This window comes from Myxocyprinus asiaticus, chromosome 23 (assembly GCF_019703515.2).
Source record: "Myxocyprinus asiaticus isolate MX2 ecotype Aquarium Trade chromosome 23, UBuf_Myxa_2, whole genome shotgun sequence".
Taxonomy (NCBI): domain Eukaryota; kingdom Metazoa; phylum Chordata; class Actinopteri; order Cypriniformes; family Catostomidae; genus Myxocyprinus; species Myxocyprinus asiaticus.
The window spans coordinates 44,158,371-44,179,065 of NC_059366.1; the positions used below are offsets into that span (position 1 = coordinate 44,158,371).

Genomic DNA, 20,695 nt, shown 5'->3' on the forward strand with positions numbered 1-20,695 from the left:
GTTTAATTATTTTCTCACAGATTGCGTGACAAATCCGAGTATCTTCTAAGTGCCTCCTCGCGATTTATGATGAAGAAATGGATCCTTAGAATCCAAGCACACACTGGTATTATTTTATTTTATCTGTCTGTGTGTCTATCTGTCTGTCCATCCGTCCGTCCGTCTGTCTGTCCGTCCGTCCATCATTCCGTATTTCTATCTGTCTGTCTGTCCATCATTCTGTCTGTCTGTCCGTCCCTCCGTCATTTTATCTGTCTGTCTGTCTGTATGTCTGTCTGTCCTTCATTCTGTCTGTCTATCTGTCCCTCTGTCATTTTATCTATCTGTCTGTCTGTATGTCTGTCTGTCCATCATTCTGTCTGTCTGTCCGTCCCTCCATTTTATCTATCTATCTGTCTGTCTGTCCATCATTATGTCTGTCTGTCCGTCCCTTTGTCATTTTATCTATCTATCTATCTATATCTATCTATCTATCTGTCTGTCTGTCTGTCTGTCTGTCTGTCTGTCTGTCTGTCTGTCCATCATTCTGTCTCTCTGCCTGTCCCTCTGTCATTTCTATCTATCTATCTGTCTGTCTGTCTAACTGTCTGTCTGTCTGTCCATCATTCTGTCTGTCTGTCTGTCCCTCTGTCATTTTATCTATCTATCTATCTATCTATCTATCTGTCTGTCTGTCCATCATTCTGTCTGTCTGTCCGTCCCTTTGTCATTTTATCTATCTATCTAGCTATCTATCTGTCTGTCTGTCTGTCTGTCTGTCCATCATTCTGTCTGTCTGTCTGTCTGTCTGTCTGTCCCTCTGTCATTTTATCTATCTACCTATCTATCTGTCTGTCTGTCTGTCTGTCTGTCCATCATTCTGTCTGTCTGTCCGTCCCTCTGTCATTTATCTGTCTGTCTGTCTGTATGTCTGTCTGTCCTTCGTTCTGTCTGTCTATCTGTCCCTCTGTCATTTTATCTATCTGTCTGTCTGTCTGTATGTCTGTCTGTCTGTCCATCATTCTGTCTGTCTGTCCGTCCCTCCATCATTTTATCTATCTATCTATCTGTCTGTCTGTCTGTCCATCATTCTGTCTGTCTGTCCGTCCCTTTGTCATTTTATCTATCTATCTATCTGTCTGTCTGTCTGTATGTCTGTCTGTCTGTCTGTCCATCATTCTGTCTGTCTGTCCATCCCTCCATCATTTTATCTATCTATCTGTCTGTCTGTCTGTCTGTCTTTCCATCATTCTGTCTGTCTGTCCGTCCCTTTGTCATTTTATCTATCTATCTATCTATCTATCTATCTATCTGTCTCTCTCTGTCTGTCTATCATTCTGTCTGTCTGTCTGTCCCTCTGTCATTTTATCTATCTATCTATCTGTCTGTCTGTCTATCTGTCTGTCTGTCTGTCCCTCTGTCATTTTATCTATCTATCTATCTATCTGTCTGTCTGTCTGTCTGTCCGTCCGTCCGTCATTCTGTGTGTCTGTCCGTCCCTTTGTCATTTTATCTATTTGTCTGTCTGTCTGTCTGTCTGTCTGTCCATCATTCTGTCTGTCTGTCTGTCTGTCTGTCCCTCTGTCATTTTATCTATCTACCTATCTACCTATCTATCTGTCTGTCTGTCTGTCTGTCCATCATTCTGTCTGTCTGTCCATCCCTCCGTCATTTTATCTATCTATACGTCTATCTGTCTGTCTGTCCATCCCTCCGTCTAACTATCTATTTGTCTGTCTATGTCATTCTGTCTATCTATCTGTCTGTCTATCTGTCTGTCTTTCTGTCTGTCTGTCTATTATTAATGACTATCCAAAAATAAATTATCTTTCTGTCTACAGTGTCTTATGAATCTGGAGTAAATAGATCAACATGTCACAGGCCCTCAGCACAAACAAATCTCCCCAGACATTCCCCATCTATCAGAGTCTGTCAGTGTGCAGATAAATGTCTCTGCTCCATGAGAAATTATGTCAGCTCCACCGTTTTAGCACAGAGTCAGTCTGCCTCAGGAAGAACCAAAGAAATCATCGTCCACACCACTGACGGTTTACCGATAGATAGGAGGCATCAGGACCTGGTGCTCACCTCATCCTCCGGTGCAGGCCATTGTGGTAAGAACTTTCCTTCTAACCCAAAATATATTAATTTTTACAGTAATGATCCCAATCATTTAAATTAAAAAACTCGATTTTAACATTTTCCAAAGAAGTTGTGCTTACTTGTGCAAATCGTGCTGCCACAATGATGAGATGTTGTGGGTAATAGCCAGGGGGTTGCTATGCGGTTGCTAAGGTGTTCAGGCTAGTTACTAAGGGGTTGCTAGATTGTTACTTACTGTTCAAAGTCAAAAGAGCCCACCCCCAGTTCTCTATGATATTCGGGTATCTAGAGATGGCTCGGGTCCCTCCTTTAATGCAAGTCTATGGAATACTTTAAAAAATAAATAGCACACCTCTCCTCAGCAAGCCACATGATTTAAGGTATCATGTCTGACCCTACAGTATGAGCAATAGTAAGTGATTCTTGTCTTAGCAAGCACTACTAATAAATATGACACCCACAAGAGGGCAATAGAGGACTCTCGTACCAGAAGAGAAGAATGGTCTTTATATTGAATATGAGCTCTGCTTTACAAAGACATTAGGAGGCACAGTCACATCTGTTTCCTGTCAGCTGCTTTCTATTTCTGGAGAATCACTTATATCCAGCCTTCTGGATTTTGTCATTTCCACCTTGGTCACATTATTTCTCACTTGTAATTCTTTGTTACTCACTCGTACTGTCTGCCTCTGTGTGCTGTAAAGGTTGAAACATGTTCTGTCTATTTCTTTTTCCATAGAGGATGAGTTTGACTCTCATGGTGAATCTCTGAGACACAAGCTGTCCGCTGTGTCCTCCATTCAGGGTTGGACCAGTGAAAAGAGACGCTCGCACTCCTTTACCTCAGGTATAACGGCTTGTTCAAGTCACATGATCAACACAATGATACCTTGCAGTTCTACTTACAGTTAGGATTGAATTCTGTGGTGTTTTAAGAGTAGATATAGTCAGTAAGGCCCAGTTAAAAAGTGTGTGTTTCTTTAACTTAAAGCACATTTGGCACCATGGTCTTCTAGAAAGTGAAGTCTCGTTAAAACATATTTCACACTCTCCATATACAGTGTGTGTGTGTGTGTGTGTGTGTGTGTATATATATATATATATAATTTGTCTATTGACAATGATCATCAGTGGATGTACATGGTACATGTATCACAGTAGATTTATGTTGTTTTTCTGTAAGAAAATTACCACCACTTCCAGCACAAATTCTGAATTGTGTTTAATAGAATTCTGTGCTGGAAATGACGCTGATTGAAATGACATTTTTAATGTTTTTGAAATAAAATGACCGACTCCTTTGTCTTGCTAAGGATAATTTCATAGCTAACATTTTATGTGCCCTAAATTCACTTTAAAAACACTTTTTGCATATTTTGGCAAAATTACAGCTTGATTGGTAATGACGCCCAATTAAAATCTTCTGCTCACAAGTGATAATTCCTTTGATTTTTCTTTGTTTTGTTAACAAGGACACTAACTTTTGAAAAAACTTTATTAGGGGTCAAATTGTTTGATGTGCTGGAAATGGCACCACAACTGTGGGACAGTCGTAATTTTTGAAAAATCGATAGAAATCATTTTCACACAATTAATATTGAAATGGTTTATGTATTTCACTCATTTAGAACATCATAGTTTTAAACATGTAATTATTTATTTATTTTATATATATATATATATATATATATATATTAATAGATTTATTTCATTTAATATTGGAAGTCTGGATCTGGTACAAGACTAAAACAATAAAATCTATACTGTGCATAAAAGGCATTTTATGCAACAAAAATAGTACCAAAACTAAATGGGTTGGTCTTGTATAAAGTTTCAGCTTTAATGTCACCTTCATATAACAAAAAGGTAAAGTTGAAAAAGTTAAAGATAAAGTTTGTTTAAATAAAAATCAACCCAAAAAGTTGAAGAAACAGATACTCTTTCCGTGCTGAAAATAAACCAGTAAAAAGGTGGTTAGCTAGTGTCCCAGCCTAGCCAAGCTGGTTAAGCTGGTCTGTTGTGGTTTTGGTGGTTTTAGAGGGGTTTTGGGTACTTTTCAGCTGGTCAGTGTTGGAGACTAGCTAACCCACCTGCTAAACAAGCTAGAAACCAACTTGGCCAGGCTGAGAGTCCAGCTAAACTAGCTTAAACCAGGTAAGATCAGCAAACCACTGTGTTAAGCTGTTTTGTTGCTGTTGTTGTTAGGAGGTTTGGCTATGTTTAGAATAAAATAGAATAGAATACTGTTTACTGCATACGGTGCCGTGTGTACTGTATGCTGGGTACTAATTTTTTAAATAGTATGTGAAACTGCATGAAGTGTGCAATGATATACATTTCAAACAGGACAAAAAAATGGTAAAACTCCACAGTATACATACTGCAAAAATAGTAAAATTATGGTAATATGTCATTCTGAACATTCATTTTGTATGAGCTTATTGGGTTTAAAGTTGATTTGTTGCATTCCTATTTTTGTATCTGCAGCCACATACCAGAGGATAAAGCCTGTATTAGCGCCACCTACAGGCAGAGGTCAGGACAACAGCTCCAGTTATTCTGTCACTTTATTCATTGGAGATCGAGAGGCGACATCAGTCTGTACAAACACTGTGATGGCTCAGACAAACGGCGACAGCCAGGAGTCGATCTCTGAGCTTCCTCTACGGAGCTACATGAGCCTCCCGCGACCACGGAACAAATCCGTCTTTAGGAAGTTTTTTGGGAAAAAGGAGTGACTGATGCTGCAAGAGAAACACTGACTGTCATGTGCAGGACACAAGTTTGAAGCTTCTTAAAAAGCTTTTTTCTTATATTTATGGATCAGATGGCAAGAACCATTTTTTATAGTTTTAAATGAGAAATCGTATTTCTGTGTTGCTGAAAGTTTTGTAAAGTTCAGCGCTTCAACTTTAATTCTCACTTTGTCAGCATTTTTTATATTGGGCTCCCAATAATAAAAGATTCTGTCATCGTTTGCTGGCGCTCATGATGTTCTGTATGATTTTCTGTCTTCTGTAGAACACACAAGGAGATGTAAGGCAGAATTGTAGTCTCAGTCACCATTTACTTTCATTGTGTGGGAAAAAAAAGGTGCAATGGAAATGTTTTTTGCTTAACATCTCTTTGTGCGTTCTACAGAAGAAAAAAAGTTATACAGGTTTGGACCAACATGAGTAAACAACATAAATATCATTTTTTTGAAGGACTATCCCATTAATCTCGACATTTTCCCATGCTGAAATGGCTTGGCAGAAACTGTAAGCTTGTGAATGAGTAAGGGTTGTTGTGGCAGGTTGACAGCCGTAATGTACTGCAGTAATTCATCTACTGATAAGAGACTTTTGATACCTAATACGTTCAACGTTCCCACCAAATTCCTTTTGAGGTGGTCCACTCTGTTTTAATGTATGTGTTGATGCTTTTCCGTTTTTGCCGTGGATTGTTGTGTATGTTGATGATTAGCTTGGCAATTTCAATATGTTTATCATTTTATTTTTTCACATATTATTTGTCATGTTTTCTAGCGTTGATCTTTGGTTACTGCCAGAAGCTTAAAGGGATAGTTCACCCAAAAAAGAAAATTCCATCATCTTTTACTCACCCTATTGTCGTTTTTGGGTTAACTGTTTCTTAAAGGAATGTTCCGGGTTCAGTACACATTAAGCTCAATTAACAGATGTCAAAAGTCATTTTGACTCACCCCACTTTAATTTACAAAAGAGCACAAATCTGGGTTACAGTGAGGCACTTGCAATGGAAGTCAATGGAGGCCAATCAGTAAACATTTAAATACTCACTGTTTCAAAAGTATAGCCAGAAGACATAAACAATACGTGTGTTAACATGATTTTACTGTGATAAAATAGCTAAATAACATTTCTGTGTAAAGTTATAGCCCATTTTACAACTTCGTTGTCATGGCAACTGGGGTATTAGCTATAACTTGATGCAGATATGGTAAGCAAGGAATTCTGTTGCACTAAAATCATGTTAACATGTATAACGTTTACAGTATGTGACTATACTTTTGTAATGATGTATATAATAGCTTGTTTGTCTGGGCCTCATTGAGTTACATTGTAAATGCATTGCTATAACCACTTTTTTTTTTAATGAACAAGAGTCAAAATGATTTTAGTGTGTGTGTGTGTGTGTGTGTGTGTGTGTGTGCGTGTTAATCAACATTACTCCACAAATGCTGTTTGATCGAGCTTAACTTGTATTGAACCCACAATATCCATTAAAACAAGCGTGTTTCCAGACTCCATATGATTCATACTTCACTGACTAATTGTAGCGTTGCTTTCTGTATTTAAACTAATGCAGTGTGTCATGTGAGTTTCATCTTTTTTTCTTTTTCTTTTTTTTTTTTAGCTTTTGTACTGAAATAATGCTTTCAGACCTAACCTGAATGTTTATTACAGTTTTTCCACGCAATTTCAAACATAATACAAAGTATTTCACAATGGAAAACATTTTAGGACTACGATGATACATTTGGTTTGTGGGGAAAAAAAGTAGCTGTATTGTGCATTAAGAAAATAATGTCAAGCTTATTACGGCAGTTTGAAATGGCTGTTGACTGTTGCAGAAAAATGCAAATGAGCACATTGAATATTTGCATTATGGCATTTTGGTTACATAACATCAGACATGCCAAAGCAGATATACTGCACTGGTTATGGTGCCATATTATTGAGCAATACTTGTTTGTACTATGGCTGGGCAACATAGCTTAAAAAGTTTTATGTAGTTATTTCTTTTTTTTTTTGACCTTTTGATGGTATAAAATATATATTGTTAAAAAAAAAATCAATCTGAGGAACCATCATTTCAACCAAAAATACATTGTTGTAATAATAATTTAGTAATTGTTTAATTCAAGAATTAAAACAGTAAAAATAAAGTTTAAAAATAATAAAGGCATGTTTACTACATGCAATATAAACACAAAAAATCATTTTTCATTCACATGCAGCAATATAACAATACCTAGTAATTAACAGCAATATATTATATACTTGTATACATATATCTACTAAAACATTTTAAAATAAGAAAATTGAAACACAGAGACTTCCGTAAACATTTTTGAGTGATAGCACAAATAAATCGTATCAGAGTTTTGAATCGCTTCATTGAAACGGACAGGAAAAACGGATTCACTGAAATTAATAGTTTGTCCTTAACTCTTAAAGGAATATTCCGGGTTCAATACAAGTTAAACTCTATCGACAGCATTTGTGGCATAATATTGATTACCAATTTTTACTCGCACCTCGTTTATAAAATAAAGTGGTTACAGTAATGCATTTACTTTAAAAAAAAATTATTAAAAATTAAAAAGCAAAAATCAGTACAAGGTAAGCTCAATTAACAGCATTTGTGGCATAATGTTGATTACAGCAAAAAATAATTTCGACTTGTCCCTACTTTTCTTAAAAGGTTACAGTGAGGCACTTACAATGGAAGTGAATGGGGGCCAATCTGTAAATGTTAAAATACTCACTGTTTCAAAAGCATAGACACAAGACATGAACAATACACATGTTGACATGAGATAAAATCACTTACTTACCTTTTCTGTGTAAAGTTATAGCCAATTTTACAACTATGTTGCCATGACGATGTAATGTTAACAAACTCTAAACCCCTAAAACAACTGTAAAAATGACAATTTAAGCAACTTTACAGCTCAAATAATATCTGAGTTTTAACAGAAGAATTAATGCAAGTGCTTTTATAAATGATAAGCTTCGCATTTCTGCCTTTAAACCCTCCAAAAATTGGCCCCATTCACTTCCATTGTAAGTGCCTCACTGTAACCTTTTAAGAAAAGTAGGGACAAGTCGAAATTATTTTTTGCAGTAATCAACATTATGCCACAAATGCTGTTAATTGAGCTTAACTTGTACTGAACCCAGAATATTCCTTTAACACAATTTTTGTTACTGAAGTTGCATAAAAAAGAGGGATTGTGAAACTAATTTTAAATGTATTGAATTTTTTTTTTCATATTTGCAATATTCACTGTTAGTGAAAATCAAAGCAAATTGTGAATATTCAATATATTGCCCAGCCCTAGTTTGCACACCACTGTAAAAATCAATTCATGATTTCAGCTTCTACTATAGTGAAGAAAAGAGCTGTTTGTCGCCTGATTTAATGATGTGTTCTAGAGAGCACAGTCACCTCCAAATCAACACACCCTCCTCTATCTCTCTTGGCTGAGATTTCAAAAGCACTGATATGGCAACTACAGATAAACAGTCTAAAGAAGCCTCCACAATAATCATTCAAAATAAGAGAGGATGAGATCTTAGCGCTCAAATCCAAATCCTCAGAGGTCAATGGTACACTTGTGGTTTTGCATATGAAAAGTCGTCATGGCTGAGCTGGATGCCCCTCCAATCCCTTTAAACTTTCAAAGAGTCTGTGCATAAATAATTGGTGTGTATTTCATGTTGAAACGATAATAAGAGGCGGTACAGTCGCCACTTCAAATTAACAGAACAAGGAGGTGAAATAAAAGAGCATCCGTGATAAATCCGAGCACCCCGGACCAGTTTAAATTCAGAGAGCTAACAGCAGGGGGGTGAAACTATGCTAAACAAAGACTTTCACCACATGGTCACTGCAGGATTAGTATGCATTGTCCAAGTGCTAAGGGATGGATCCTTTATTTAACAGCATCGTCCAAACTCTCCAATACGCAAGTCCATGTCAATATTCCAGTAAAGTGTGAATAAAGCATTGTCATTTAAAGTATAGAGAAGACTAGAAGCTAGTTGTCACGCTTTTTGCTCTAGTGAATATTTTTGAAAGTCAATTTCTGTATAGATTAAAATGGTGTTTTGATCCAGCCAATGGGAAAAAATTATAAGAAATGTATTGACTTTATATCTGTGGGATTATTTCTTGCAAATGCAACTTTATTTCTCACATTTGCACATTTTCTTTCTGGCAATTGCGACTTTATTTCTTTTTTTTCTTTTTATTTCTTATTGTGTCCTATTCTTGCAATTGTGACCTAAATTTTGGGAATTACAACTGTTTCTTAGAGTTCACTCTATTGTGACTATACTTCCAATTGTGACTTCATTTCTCAGAATTTCTGACTTTGTATCTCACAATTGCGACTTTATATCTCATAATTGTGACTTCATTTCTAGCAACTGTGACTTAAATTCTCAGAATTGCAACTATGTTTTGTAATTGCAACTTTATTTCTCGTAATAGTGAGTTTGGCAGAATTGCAACTTTATATCTCACATTTGTGACTATATTTCACGTAATTGTGACTACATTTCTCAGAATTGCTACTTTATATCTGTAGCAATTCAAGGATGGCAAAGGAGGAAGCTGGGACTGGCTTGACCAACATGTAGACATTTAATGAACACTTTTTTTTTTTCAGCCAGCTACATCTGAACATAGGAAGACACACACAAACAGGCTTCGTGCATCTTTCTCTCTCGTCTGCCACGGTTTCCTCTCCATAAATACTCCCGCCTCCCCTCACTGGAGCGAGACCGATGTGGCACACATGTGGGCCTCATTCACCACTTATCATCCCGGCCTCACTCTGCCCAGACGCCGCTCGACCCCACACTGCTCACCACAGTATCTTACAATTGTGATTTTATTTCTCGTAGTTATGGACTTTTATTCTCAGAATTGCAACAACTTCTTGTAATTGTGAATTGGAACTTCATATCTCACAATTGTGACTATTTCTAGGAACTGCGGCTTCATTTCTTGTAATTGTGACTTCATTTCTCGCAATTGCAACTTTATTTCTCAGAAATGCGACTATATCACAATTGCAACTTTATCTCAAAATTGTGACTTTAAATCTCACAATTGTGACTTAATTTCACACTACTGTGACTTTCTCACAATTACAACTTTATTTCTAACAATTGTGACTATATTTCACGTAATTGTGACTGCATTTCTCAGAATTGCTACTTTATATCTTACAATTGTGACTTTATTTCTCGTAATTATGACTTAATTTCTCGCAATTTCAACTTTGTTTCTCACTATATCAATTGCGAATTTATTTTTCATAGTTATGACTTTTATTCTCAGAATTGCAACAATTTCTCAAAATTGTGACTTAGAATTGTGACTTAATTTCTTGTAATTGCACCTTTATCTCGACTGCCGCCAATCCTGATCTCTCCCTTGCGGCTGCTGCCGACCCTGAGCCTTTCCCAGTGGCCGTTACCCTGCCTGCCATGCCCAGTGTGTCTGTTATTCAGTCCAGACCCTTGCCAGAGGCCACTGTCCAGTCTGGTCCCTCATCAGCGGTCACCACGAAGTTTGTCCCCACCCCTATCCCAGAGCCCCTGCTAGACCTCATCCCTGACCCGAGGCCCTGACACAAGTTGAATTTTGACAAATTCTCTTGTTATTGTTACTGCTGACCAGTAGCCTCCCAGATCACAACCTCTCTCAGTACACACAGATTCATATGAGGATGGGATCCTATATCCAGTCCCAGGGCAATGAGGATGTATTTGTCAAATGGAAAGAGAGAGAGTAGGGGAAAATAAACTCTGATTAATGACACCCTTGGGGTGGATATATCTTTGTTTTTAGCTTTCTACTATACACAAGAACAGGTGTGCTTGGGGGAGCCTGGGAAGCTCAGCAAGTAAAGACGCTGACTACCACACCTGGAGTCACAAGTTCGAATCCAGGGGGTGCTGAGTGACTCCAGTCAGGCTTCCTAAGCAACCAAATTGGCCCGGTTGCAAGGGAGGGTAGAGTTACATGGGTTAACCTCCTTGTGGTCACTATAATGTGGTTCTCGCTCTCGGCGGGGCATGTGGTGAGTTGTGCGTGGATGCCGTGGAGAATAGCATGAGCCTCCACACATGCTTCGTCTCCGTGGTAACACGCTCAACAAGCCACGTGATAAGATGCACGGATTGACGGACTCAGACAGGAAGGCAACTGAAATTCGTCCTCCGCCACCCGGATTGAGGTGAGTCACTACGCCACCATGAGGACTTGGGAATTGGGCATTCCAAATTGGGGAGAAAGAACAGGTGTGTTTAATGTTGGAAAACTAGGGCACTTCACTGAAACAAAAGATTCACATAGTCTTCAAGAAATATTTAGTTAAACACTTCACAGCATTCACTTTCATTGCATCAACTGAAAGTGAATGGTGACATTATGCGTAACGTCTCCCTTTGTGTTCCACAAAATAAAATAATAAAGAAAGTCATACAGATTTGGAACGACATAAGGGTGAGTAAATGATGACAGAACTATCCATTTAAGTTCTACGGAAAACATCTGTTACATGCTTTTAATTACCATTAAACAATTTCGTCTCATCCCTCAGTTTGTAAAAACTTCCTGGTTACTTTCGTAACCTCTGTTCCCTGATGGAGGGAATGAGACGTTGTGTCGATGTAGTGACAATAGGGGTCACTCTTGGGAGCCCCAAACACCTCTGCATTTTTTTAAAAAAGGCCAATGAGAATTGGCGAGTGGAATTTGCATGCCACTCCCCCAGACGTACGGGTATAAAAGGAGCTGGTATGCAACCACTCATTCAGGTTTTGTGCTGAGGAGCTGAGACCAGGTTCTGGCCATTTCAGCGGGTAGTTCAGCGTTGTGGCAAGAGGGACACAACGTCTCATTCCCTCCATCAGGGAATGGAGGTTACGAAAGTAACCAGGACGTTCCCTATCTGTCACTCACTCGACGTTGTGCGGATGTTGCCCAGCCCACTACTCTGCAGATGTCTGCCAAAGAGGTGCCACTGGCCAGGGCCCAGGAGGCCGCCACACTCCTGGTGGAGTGGGCTCGTAACCCTGCAGGGGGTGGCACGTCCTGAGCCTGATATGCCATCGCGACTGCGTCAATGACCCAGTGGGCGATCCTCTTTTTGGAGACAGTGCTTCCTTTCCGCTGTCCACCAAAGCAAACAAAGAGCTGCTCGGAGCTTCTAAGGCTCTGCGTGTGGTCCAAATAGATGCGTAAAGCTCGCACTGGACACAGCAACACCAAGGCTGGGTCTGCCTCCTCCTGGGGCAGCGCTTGTAGGTTCACTACCTGATCCCTAAAAGGGGTCGTGGTAACCTTGGGCACATAGCCCGGTCGGGGTCTCAGGATCACATGAGAGTAACCTGGACCGAACTCCAGGCACAATTCGCTGACAGAGAACGCCTGCAGGTCCCCTACCCTTTTGATGGAAGTGAGCGCAGTCAGGAGGGCAGTCTTCAAAGAGAGTGCCTTAAGCTCAGCTGACTCCAAGGGCTCAAAGGGAGCTCCCTGTAGACCCCGAAGGACTACAGAGAGGTCCCACGAGGGGACGAGGTGCGGTCTGGAGGGATTCAACCTCCTAGCACCTCTCAGGAACCTGATGATCAAGTCATGCTTCCCCAAATACTTACCATCTACTGCATCGTGATGAGCCGAAATGGCAGCTACATACACCTTCAGGGTGGAGGGGGACAGCCTCCCCTCCAGCCTCTCCTGCAGGATGGAAAGCACTGATCTGACTGCACATCTCTGGAGGTCTTCGCGTTGGGAAGAACACCACTTAGCGAACAGACGCCACTTCAAGGCATACAGGCACCTCATAGAGGGAGCCCTAGCCTGAGTGATCATGTCTATCACCGCGGGTGGTAGGCCACTTAGGTCTTCCGCATCCCATCCAGGGGCCAGACGTGGAGATTCCAGAGGTATGGTCACAGGTGCCAGATTGTGCCCCGTCCCTGAGAAAGAAGGTCCTTCCTCAGGGGAATTCGCCGGGGGGGGGGGGGGCTGTTGTGAGGAGCATGAGATCCGAGAACCATGTCTGGGTGGGCCAGTAGGGTGCTACTAGGACGACCTGCTCCTCGTCCTCCCTGACCTTGCACAGGGTCTATGCAAGTAGGCTCACTGGGGGAAACACATATTTGCGTAGTCCAGGGGGCCAGCTGTGTGCCAGCGCATCTATACCGAGGGGTGCCTCGGTCAGGGCGTACCAAAGCGGGCAGTGGGAGGATTCCCGGGAAGCAAACAGGTCTATCTGTGCTCGACCAAATCAACTCCAAATCAGCTGGTCCCCTGAGGGTAATCTGACATGACAGCGTGTCCGCTGCGGTGTTGAGGTCACCCAGGTTGTGAGTGGCTCATAGCGACTTGAGGCGCTGCTGACTCCAGAGGAGGAGACGGCGGGCGAGTTGTGACATGCAAAGGAAGTGTAGACCACCTTGGTGATTGATGTATGCTACCGTCGCTGTGTTGTCCGTCCGGACCAACACGTGCTTGCCCTGGATCAACGGCCGAAACCTCCGCAGGGTGAGCAGAACTGCCAACAACTCTAGGCTGTTGACGTGCCAACGCAGCCACGGGACAGTCCAGGAGCCGGTGGTTGTGTGCCCATTGCATACGGCACCCCAGCCCATCTTGGAGGCATCTGTTGTAGCACGACGCACCTGGAGACCTGCTCTAGGGGAACCCCTGCCCGTAGAAATGCAAGGTCGGTCCAAGGGCTGAAGAGACGGTGACAGATCGGCGTGATGGCCACATGATGTGTCCCGTGGTGCCATGCCCATCTTGGGACTCAAGTCTGAAGCCAGTGCTGAAGCGGTCTCATATGTATCAACCCGAGCAGTGTGGCCGCCGCTGAGGATGCCATATGACCCAGGAGCCTCTGAAAAAGTTTCAGTGGAACTGCTGTTCTCTGTCTGAATGTCTCTCTCGTTCGTGAGGCGCGCTGTCATCGAGACTGAGTCTACTCTCCAAACCGAGAAAAGAGATGCTCTGAACCGGGGAGAGTTTTCTCTTTTCCCAGTTGACCTGAAGCCCCAGTCGGCTGAGATGCTGGAGCACGAGGTCCCTGTGTGTGCACTGCAACTCTCGAGAGTGAGCTAGGATTAGCCAGTCATCAAGATAGTTGAGGATGCGGATGCCCACCTCCCTTAGCGGGGCAAGGGCTGCCTCTGTGACCTTCGTGAATACGCAAGGGGACAAGGACAGGCTGAAGGGGAGGACCTTGTACTGGTACGCCTGGCCTTCGAAGGCAAACCACAGGAAGGGTCTGTGTCGAGGCAAGACCGAGACGTGGAAGTACGCGTCCTTCAGGTCTACCGCCGTGAACCAATCTTGATGCCGGACACTCGCTAGAATGCATGTTTGCATCAGCATCTTGAACGGGAGTCTGAGAAAGCCCGGTTCAGTACTCGCAGGTCCAGGATTGGTCGCAACCTACCGCCTTTCTTCAGTACGATGAAGTAAGGGCTGTAGAACCCTTTCTTCATCTTGGCTGGAGGGACAGGCTCTATCACACCCTTGCTCAGAAGGGTAGCGATCTCCGCATGCAAGGTAGCGCCGTTCTTGCCCGAACTGAATCGCGTAGCCGAGTCGAACAGTCCGGGTCAGCCATCACGATGGGTTGGAAAGCTCTGGGCGAGGGGGACCAAGGGAATGATCACGTCAGACGTACCAGCAGGTGGAGCCTTGCGACGGGGCAGAGCTCGAGGTGCCACGTCGAGGGGATTCGAGCCCCGCGGCCATGCTGAGTCCAGGGACATCAAAGCACTTACCTGGCTCCTGTCGCCCACCATAAGATTGGCTGAGGAGGGGGAGGAGGAGTCTCGTCCCTGTAATCCACCGGACCCAATCCCATTTGGGCGTGTTTGTGCCACAGCTAGGCGCACAGGGGCGAGGGGACCGCTGCTGGAGCGCCATACCTGCAAAAATGGAATGGTGGATGGTGGTCGTGATGACAGCCATGTGACCCAGGGAACAAGAAAACCACTCTTTTGTTGAATTTTTGGGTACCACAGCCTCTTGGACATGCAGCAAAATTAAATGAAAATGAAACAAAAGATTCTCCTCCTGGCCCTCCACCAGGGGATGGAGTGGTCTGCTCACCAGCTCCAGAGAAGCGGGTCTCCTTGCCCCTGGGTCACCCGTCTCAGAAGCCTTCCTCAGGTTCTTGGTGGCTGGCCGTGAGACGGGTGGTGTCTGCTTCCTGTGCTGGGCTCCACGCCAGGGCCGGGACACGGGGGTGGGCTGTGGAGGAGCCGGTGTTGTAGTTGCAGGAGGACGCCCTTGGCGATGAGCAGACGGGGTGTGGGGTCTTGAGCCGCGCCGGGGCAGGATGTGTTGTATGGCCTCTGTCTGCTGCTTCACCGCTGAGAACTGCTGGGAAAAGTCCTCGACGATTTCGCAGAATAGGCCAACCTGGGAGATGGGGTCATCAAGGTACTGTGCCTTGCCAGCCTCTCGCATCTCAACCAAGTTGAGCCAAAGGTGGCGCTCCTGGACCACCAGGGTGGATATCGCCTGCCCGAGAGACCGTGCCGTGACCTTTCCTCACCCGGAGAGTGAGGTTGGTCGCCAAGCGCAATTCCTGCATCAATCCTGGGTAAGAACTACCCTCGTGCAGTTCTTTTAGTGCCTTGGCTTGGTGTACTTGCAGGAGAGCCATGGAGTGCAGGGCGGAGGTGGCTTGTCCAGCGGCACCATAGGCTTTAGCCGTCAGGGACGACGTAAACCTACAGGCCCTGGATGGGAGCTTCGGGTGCCCACGCCAGGTGGTGGTGCTCTGCGGGCACAAGTGCAACGTGAGCGCCTTATCCACCTGGGGGATCACCGAATACCCCCTGGCCGCTCCGTCATCGAGGGTAGCGAGAGTGGGGGAGCTGAAAGACCAGGACCGGGCAGTAAAAGGTGCCTCCCACGATCTTGTCAGCTCCTCATGCAAGCCACAACCGCAGTGTTGCCATGGTCATGTTCTTGCAATGAGGACCCATCCACTAATGATGTCTCCACATGGGCAGCGCCCAGACACGTAAGACAGCGATTATGGCCGTCAGAATTGGAGAGATAATGGCCACAACCAGAAATAACACACAAACGGAAAGGCATCTTTAAAAAGAAGTTCCGTGTATGCCGCTCTTTTAGAAAGAAAATATTCTCTTTTTAGAATATACTCTTTTAGTTGTTTCTGCCGAAGCGCCCAGGGGCGTTCTCTGCACTCCATGGGTGCAGAGGGGGAGAAGCCGCTGAAATGCGCCGTTGAATCCAGCAGATGAGGTGAATGAACTTCACAGATGAATTCAGCTTCAATGAATAGAACCGCTTGGCTTCGAAGAGAAAATCTGAATGAGTGGTTGCATACCAGCTCCTTTTATACCCGTATGTCCGGGGGAGTGGCATGCAAATTCCACTCGCCAATTCTCATTGGCCTTTTTTCAAAAAAGCAGAGGTGTTTGGGGCTCCCAAGAGTGACCCCTAGTGTTACTACATCGACAAAACGTCGAGTGAGTGACAGATAGGGAACAAGCATAATTTGTGATTACAGTAATGCACTCCCAATGCAAGTGTAAACACATTGTTTGCTTGTTTTTTTTTTTCAAACCGAGGGACAACTTTCAAAGAGCACACCACAGATGCAGGCATTTTGGCAGTTTCTTTTGCCATCAGTTGTTTTCTCATAAGTCATTTTTTTCATCATTTCATAATTCTTTGATAAATTACTGCTGCCATGATCAGTTGTTTACACGTTTACAAGCATCTCTTTTTAATAAAACTTTGTTTACTGTCCGTTTTCTGTGGTTGGTAATAGCGCAAATAGTGCAGAGTTTTGTGAATGAGGGACAATCTCTAATGAGCCTAATTTATCTGGTAGATGTGTTTCAGTGCATTTAGCACCAGGTAAAACTGTGTGACCAGGTGTGATGAATGGTAACTGAATAAGACACAGGATTTTGTGCTAAATTACCACATCTTTTAATGTAGAACACTGAAACATACAGGTAAACATACAAAGATGCTATCTAAATATTTTATTTGTTTGATGAGTGTTTAGAAGCACCTTATTCTAATCTAGAAAGTAAGTCTTTCAACAGTCTGCAGCTTTAGTATGTCACTTTTATTTATTCACAAATCTTGTTTTTTAAGAGATGTGAGCAATTGTATGCACTCATGAACAGGTGTCTGGAACAGAGGGAGATATGAGTGTGTTTGTAGTTGTCGCACTCTGGTCTCCTGTGATCTGGGCTTTTATTGCGATCTCTTTACTGTGGTTTTCCTCAAGAGCTTTGATCTGTGTCTCTTCAAAGGTGAAACCCAACTCGTCTATTTGTGTGTTTGAGTCACCATGCCTCAGTACGGTCATAACGGTCATAGTATTTTTAGAGAAAAGTTCCGGTTTTGTGTTCAGTGCTGTAATTTTATACTGTATGAAAGTATATTAATGATAAATTAAATAAAAAAATAACACACTGAATTGCACTTATTGATTTTTGACACGTTGCATTGAAGCATAGTAACAGCCAGTGGCGACCCATGTATTTTAAGTCTAGGCCTTTAGTGCTACTCATGCCATTAAGAAAACACCGTTTCAAAATGAATAAGACACCTTATGAACATCATACATTACCTCGCAGCCAACTAATATCACCAACTGACATTTTAAAAACATGCCCATCCATGGCTGTAGCTAGTGGGGTGAAAGGTGGTAATGATTCTAGGGGCCCACAGGTCCCTATACAGTATATATAAAATATAACGTCACAAATATTGTCGATTGATCTTAACTTGTATGTGACATGACAAAGTCACATGACAACAAATACGTAATCGTTTTCAGAAATATCAATTTTCCCAGTCCACACTACAACGTGAAGACGGCGTTTTCAGATGTATCCACTTGGGAGAAACGTTTTCAAAAAGCTCAGTTTGTGCTGACAAAAACGCCTTCTCAGTGTGGACGGAAGGCCAAAACATAGAGAAAAAGATGCGTTTTCAAACGAAAACATATTAGTGTGGACATGGCCTAAGACATTTGTAGTTAATCTACTTTCATAGTACTGCTCAATGTTACAAGTCGCATTACAAGAAACCTCATTTAGCCAGACTTTCACAATCGGCATAAAGTCTGGTCCACTTTGCAGCTTACTCTGGCCAAGAACAGCTCACTTAAGGCGTGGTCACATTTGCCTTTGCACATCGCCATTCTGTGGGTGAAGAAGGTGTGGGCGGATGTTGAGCACGTGTGAAACCAGCAAAAAAGGAATGCCAAGCAGCCTCTTTTTAATGCTGCACTTTATTCTCTGGGAGAGTGAATTTATAAGGAACTCGCAACTAAAATTATATCCTTGTCCATTAGGAATATTCAGTGTAGGTGTGTACGAAGCACCGCCCAAAGAGGTCACTGCCAAACCAAGGAACTTCTTATTGGTCAATGCGGCGGATTCACCTTTCAAAGTTCACCAAACTTGAACTCCACACGAAGAGGGAAATTCTTCGCCAACGGAAGGCCATCGTGTGAAATTCACGATCACGTGGATTCTCATTGCAATGACTGTATTTCGCCCGCAGAATTTTACAGTGCAAAGATAAATGTGACCGCACCTTTAGACAGGACGAGAACGTCTGACCGACATGTAAAGCGACCAACCAGGTAGCTAGTTGTAAGAGTGTTCCTTAGATAGAACATTCTGTTTAAACATTTAATTAATGTCTATAGGTTTTTCGATTGACCATAACAGAAAAATGTAAGTCTGATAAGTTAGAAAAGTCAAAGCAACCCGAGTCAGAACAGTCTGAAGGTCTGTGCCAAATTTGATGGATGTAGCTTAGGAGGATTTACAATTGATAATTTTGGTCTTGATTTAGGGATTTTGGAAAGACCCTAAACCATATCTGTAGAATAACAATTGCTGGCCAGTCCATTTCAGCGAAAAAGTCTTTATCACAGTATGGCTAGCTTTGAAAACCATCTACCATGTTCCAAAACACAGCTCCCTTATAAAGCTATTTAACAGCAGGAATGAAATTCACTTTTCCATTCATGTAGATTCTTTTGAACCTCATCAGAATATTGCGTAATTTTATCCTTAAATGCTTTTATAGGATTGGTGAGTGAAATACAGCACACTATTTTGTGTTCATTTTATATCTCAGACTAATATGCTGCAATCTTTTGCCAACTCTTTGTCCTCCAAATGCTGCTTTTGATCAGCGTGTATCTCTCATTTGTTGTATTCTGAGCTATTAGCTAATTGGTAGCGCGTCTGTCTGTTGTGATTCTTCTCAACGTGGAGAAAGCTTGTCGTACACTATCATAAATTAAAAGGACGCTCATAAAAGAATTCAACTCCTCACTCTCCTCCATACGCCCCAGACTGTATAAACCCCCTGAGCTTCATTTACAGGGAGGGGTTGCACATTTAGCATCTGCCATACATGAATGCATGTCAGCGATATGGAAATCAAAGCCGATTCAAAAGCGTCCAAATATGCTTATTCAGTACAGCTTTGTATTGACTGCTCCGATAAGAATGGCCATAACACTGAGTGAAGAAATACTCACATATACACACACTGACTCACACATTGTTCTCAATCTGTATGTGTTGGCGCTAGATGGAAGCTCTTATGGGAAGATGTTGATGGGACAGCCAAGAGTGTTCTGCAAGCTAAGATAAAGTAGACTTATGGAAATTGCTTTTGTCTGTTCAGTAAGGGTAAATCTTCTACACTCTCAAGGGCTGCAACATTGAAAGACATTTTGGAGGGAAAATAGAAAAAGTCAACTAAAACCAGTACTTGCTAAGGCAAGCATCACTATTACAATTGCACATGCTTGGGGTAAATGGTTTTTCAAAACCAAAATCACATACTGATTGTACTATAGAATGGAATGGTACTTCAAAACACTGAGCATGTGCAATTACTTTTTATGCAATCCAATTTATGATTTTTTTTACCAGATGGAAAACATTGAGGGACAGATCAGGGTCAGAGATATAAAGACAAGAATATCATAGAGACTTGAGGGTGAACTCTTTTGAATTGGGCCAGATAACAACAACCTAGCAACCACCCATACCAACTAAGCAAACAATTTGCAATGCCCTGTCAACAACCCAGGACATTTGCAACCACATAGCAATGACCTGAAAACCTCCTAGAACACCCTAGTAACTGCATTGCAACACCCACCAACCAGAACACCCTTGAAATCACATGGCAGCATGTTAACAACCACTCAGAACACCCTATATACCTCATTGCAACGCCCTTGCAGCCACCAAGAACACCCTAGCAACTGCATAGCAATGCCCTGGAAACCTCCTATAACACTCTAGCAACCACCCAGAACACCACAGCAACCACATAGCAACGCACTAACAATTACTCAGAAAACTTTAGCGACCTCATTGCAATGTCATGACAACCACCCAGAACACCCTATCAACCGCATAGCAATGCCATGGAAACTTCCTAGAACACCCTAACGACTACCAAGAAATGCCCTTACAACCACCTAGAACACCCTAGCAACCACATAGCAATGCCCTGGAAACTTCCTAGAACACCCTAACAACTACCAAGAAATGCCCTTACAACCACCTAGAACACCCTAGCAACCACATAGCAACATGCTAACAATGACCTTGAACTACCTATCAACCGCATAGCAATGCCCTGGAAACTTCCTAGAACACCCTAGCAACTATCTAGAAATGCCTTTGCAACCACCCAGAACACCCTAGCAACAGCATAGTAATGCCCTGGAAACCTCCTAGAATGCCCTAGCAACCACATAGCAACACGCAAACAACCGCCAGAACACCCTATC

General features: G+C 42.5%; 2 protein-coding genes across 5 annotated transcripts in view; both read left to right on the top strand.

Moving 5' to 3' along the window:
- LOC127414353 (spectrin alpha chain-like) overlaps window positions 1-6,830 on the top strand; it is an 87,289-nt gene extending 80,459 nt beyond the window's left edge. For all 4 annotated transcript variants that reach the window (XM_051652318.1, XM_051652320.1, XM_051652319.1 and 1 more), the window contains 4 exons: window positions 21-106; window positions 1,821-2,093; window positions 2,822-2,929; window positions 4,570-6,830. In XM_051652318.1, the coding sequence (XP_051508278.1) occupies window positions 21-106; window positions 1,821-2,093; window positions 2,822-2,929; window positions 4,570-4,820 (718 nt within the window). In that variant the 3' untranslated portion in view covers window positions 4,821-6,830. The remainder of the gene's footprint in view (window positions 1-20; window positions 107-1,820; window positions 2,094-2,821; window positions 2,930-4,569) is intronic.
- Window positions 1-20,695, top strand: part of LOC127414395 (keratinocyte proline-rich protein-like) — a 401,795-nt gene that overhangs the window by 6,850 nt on the left and 374,250 nt on the right. The gene's annotated exons all lie outside the window — the stretch shown is intronic.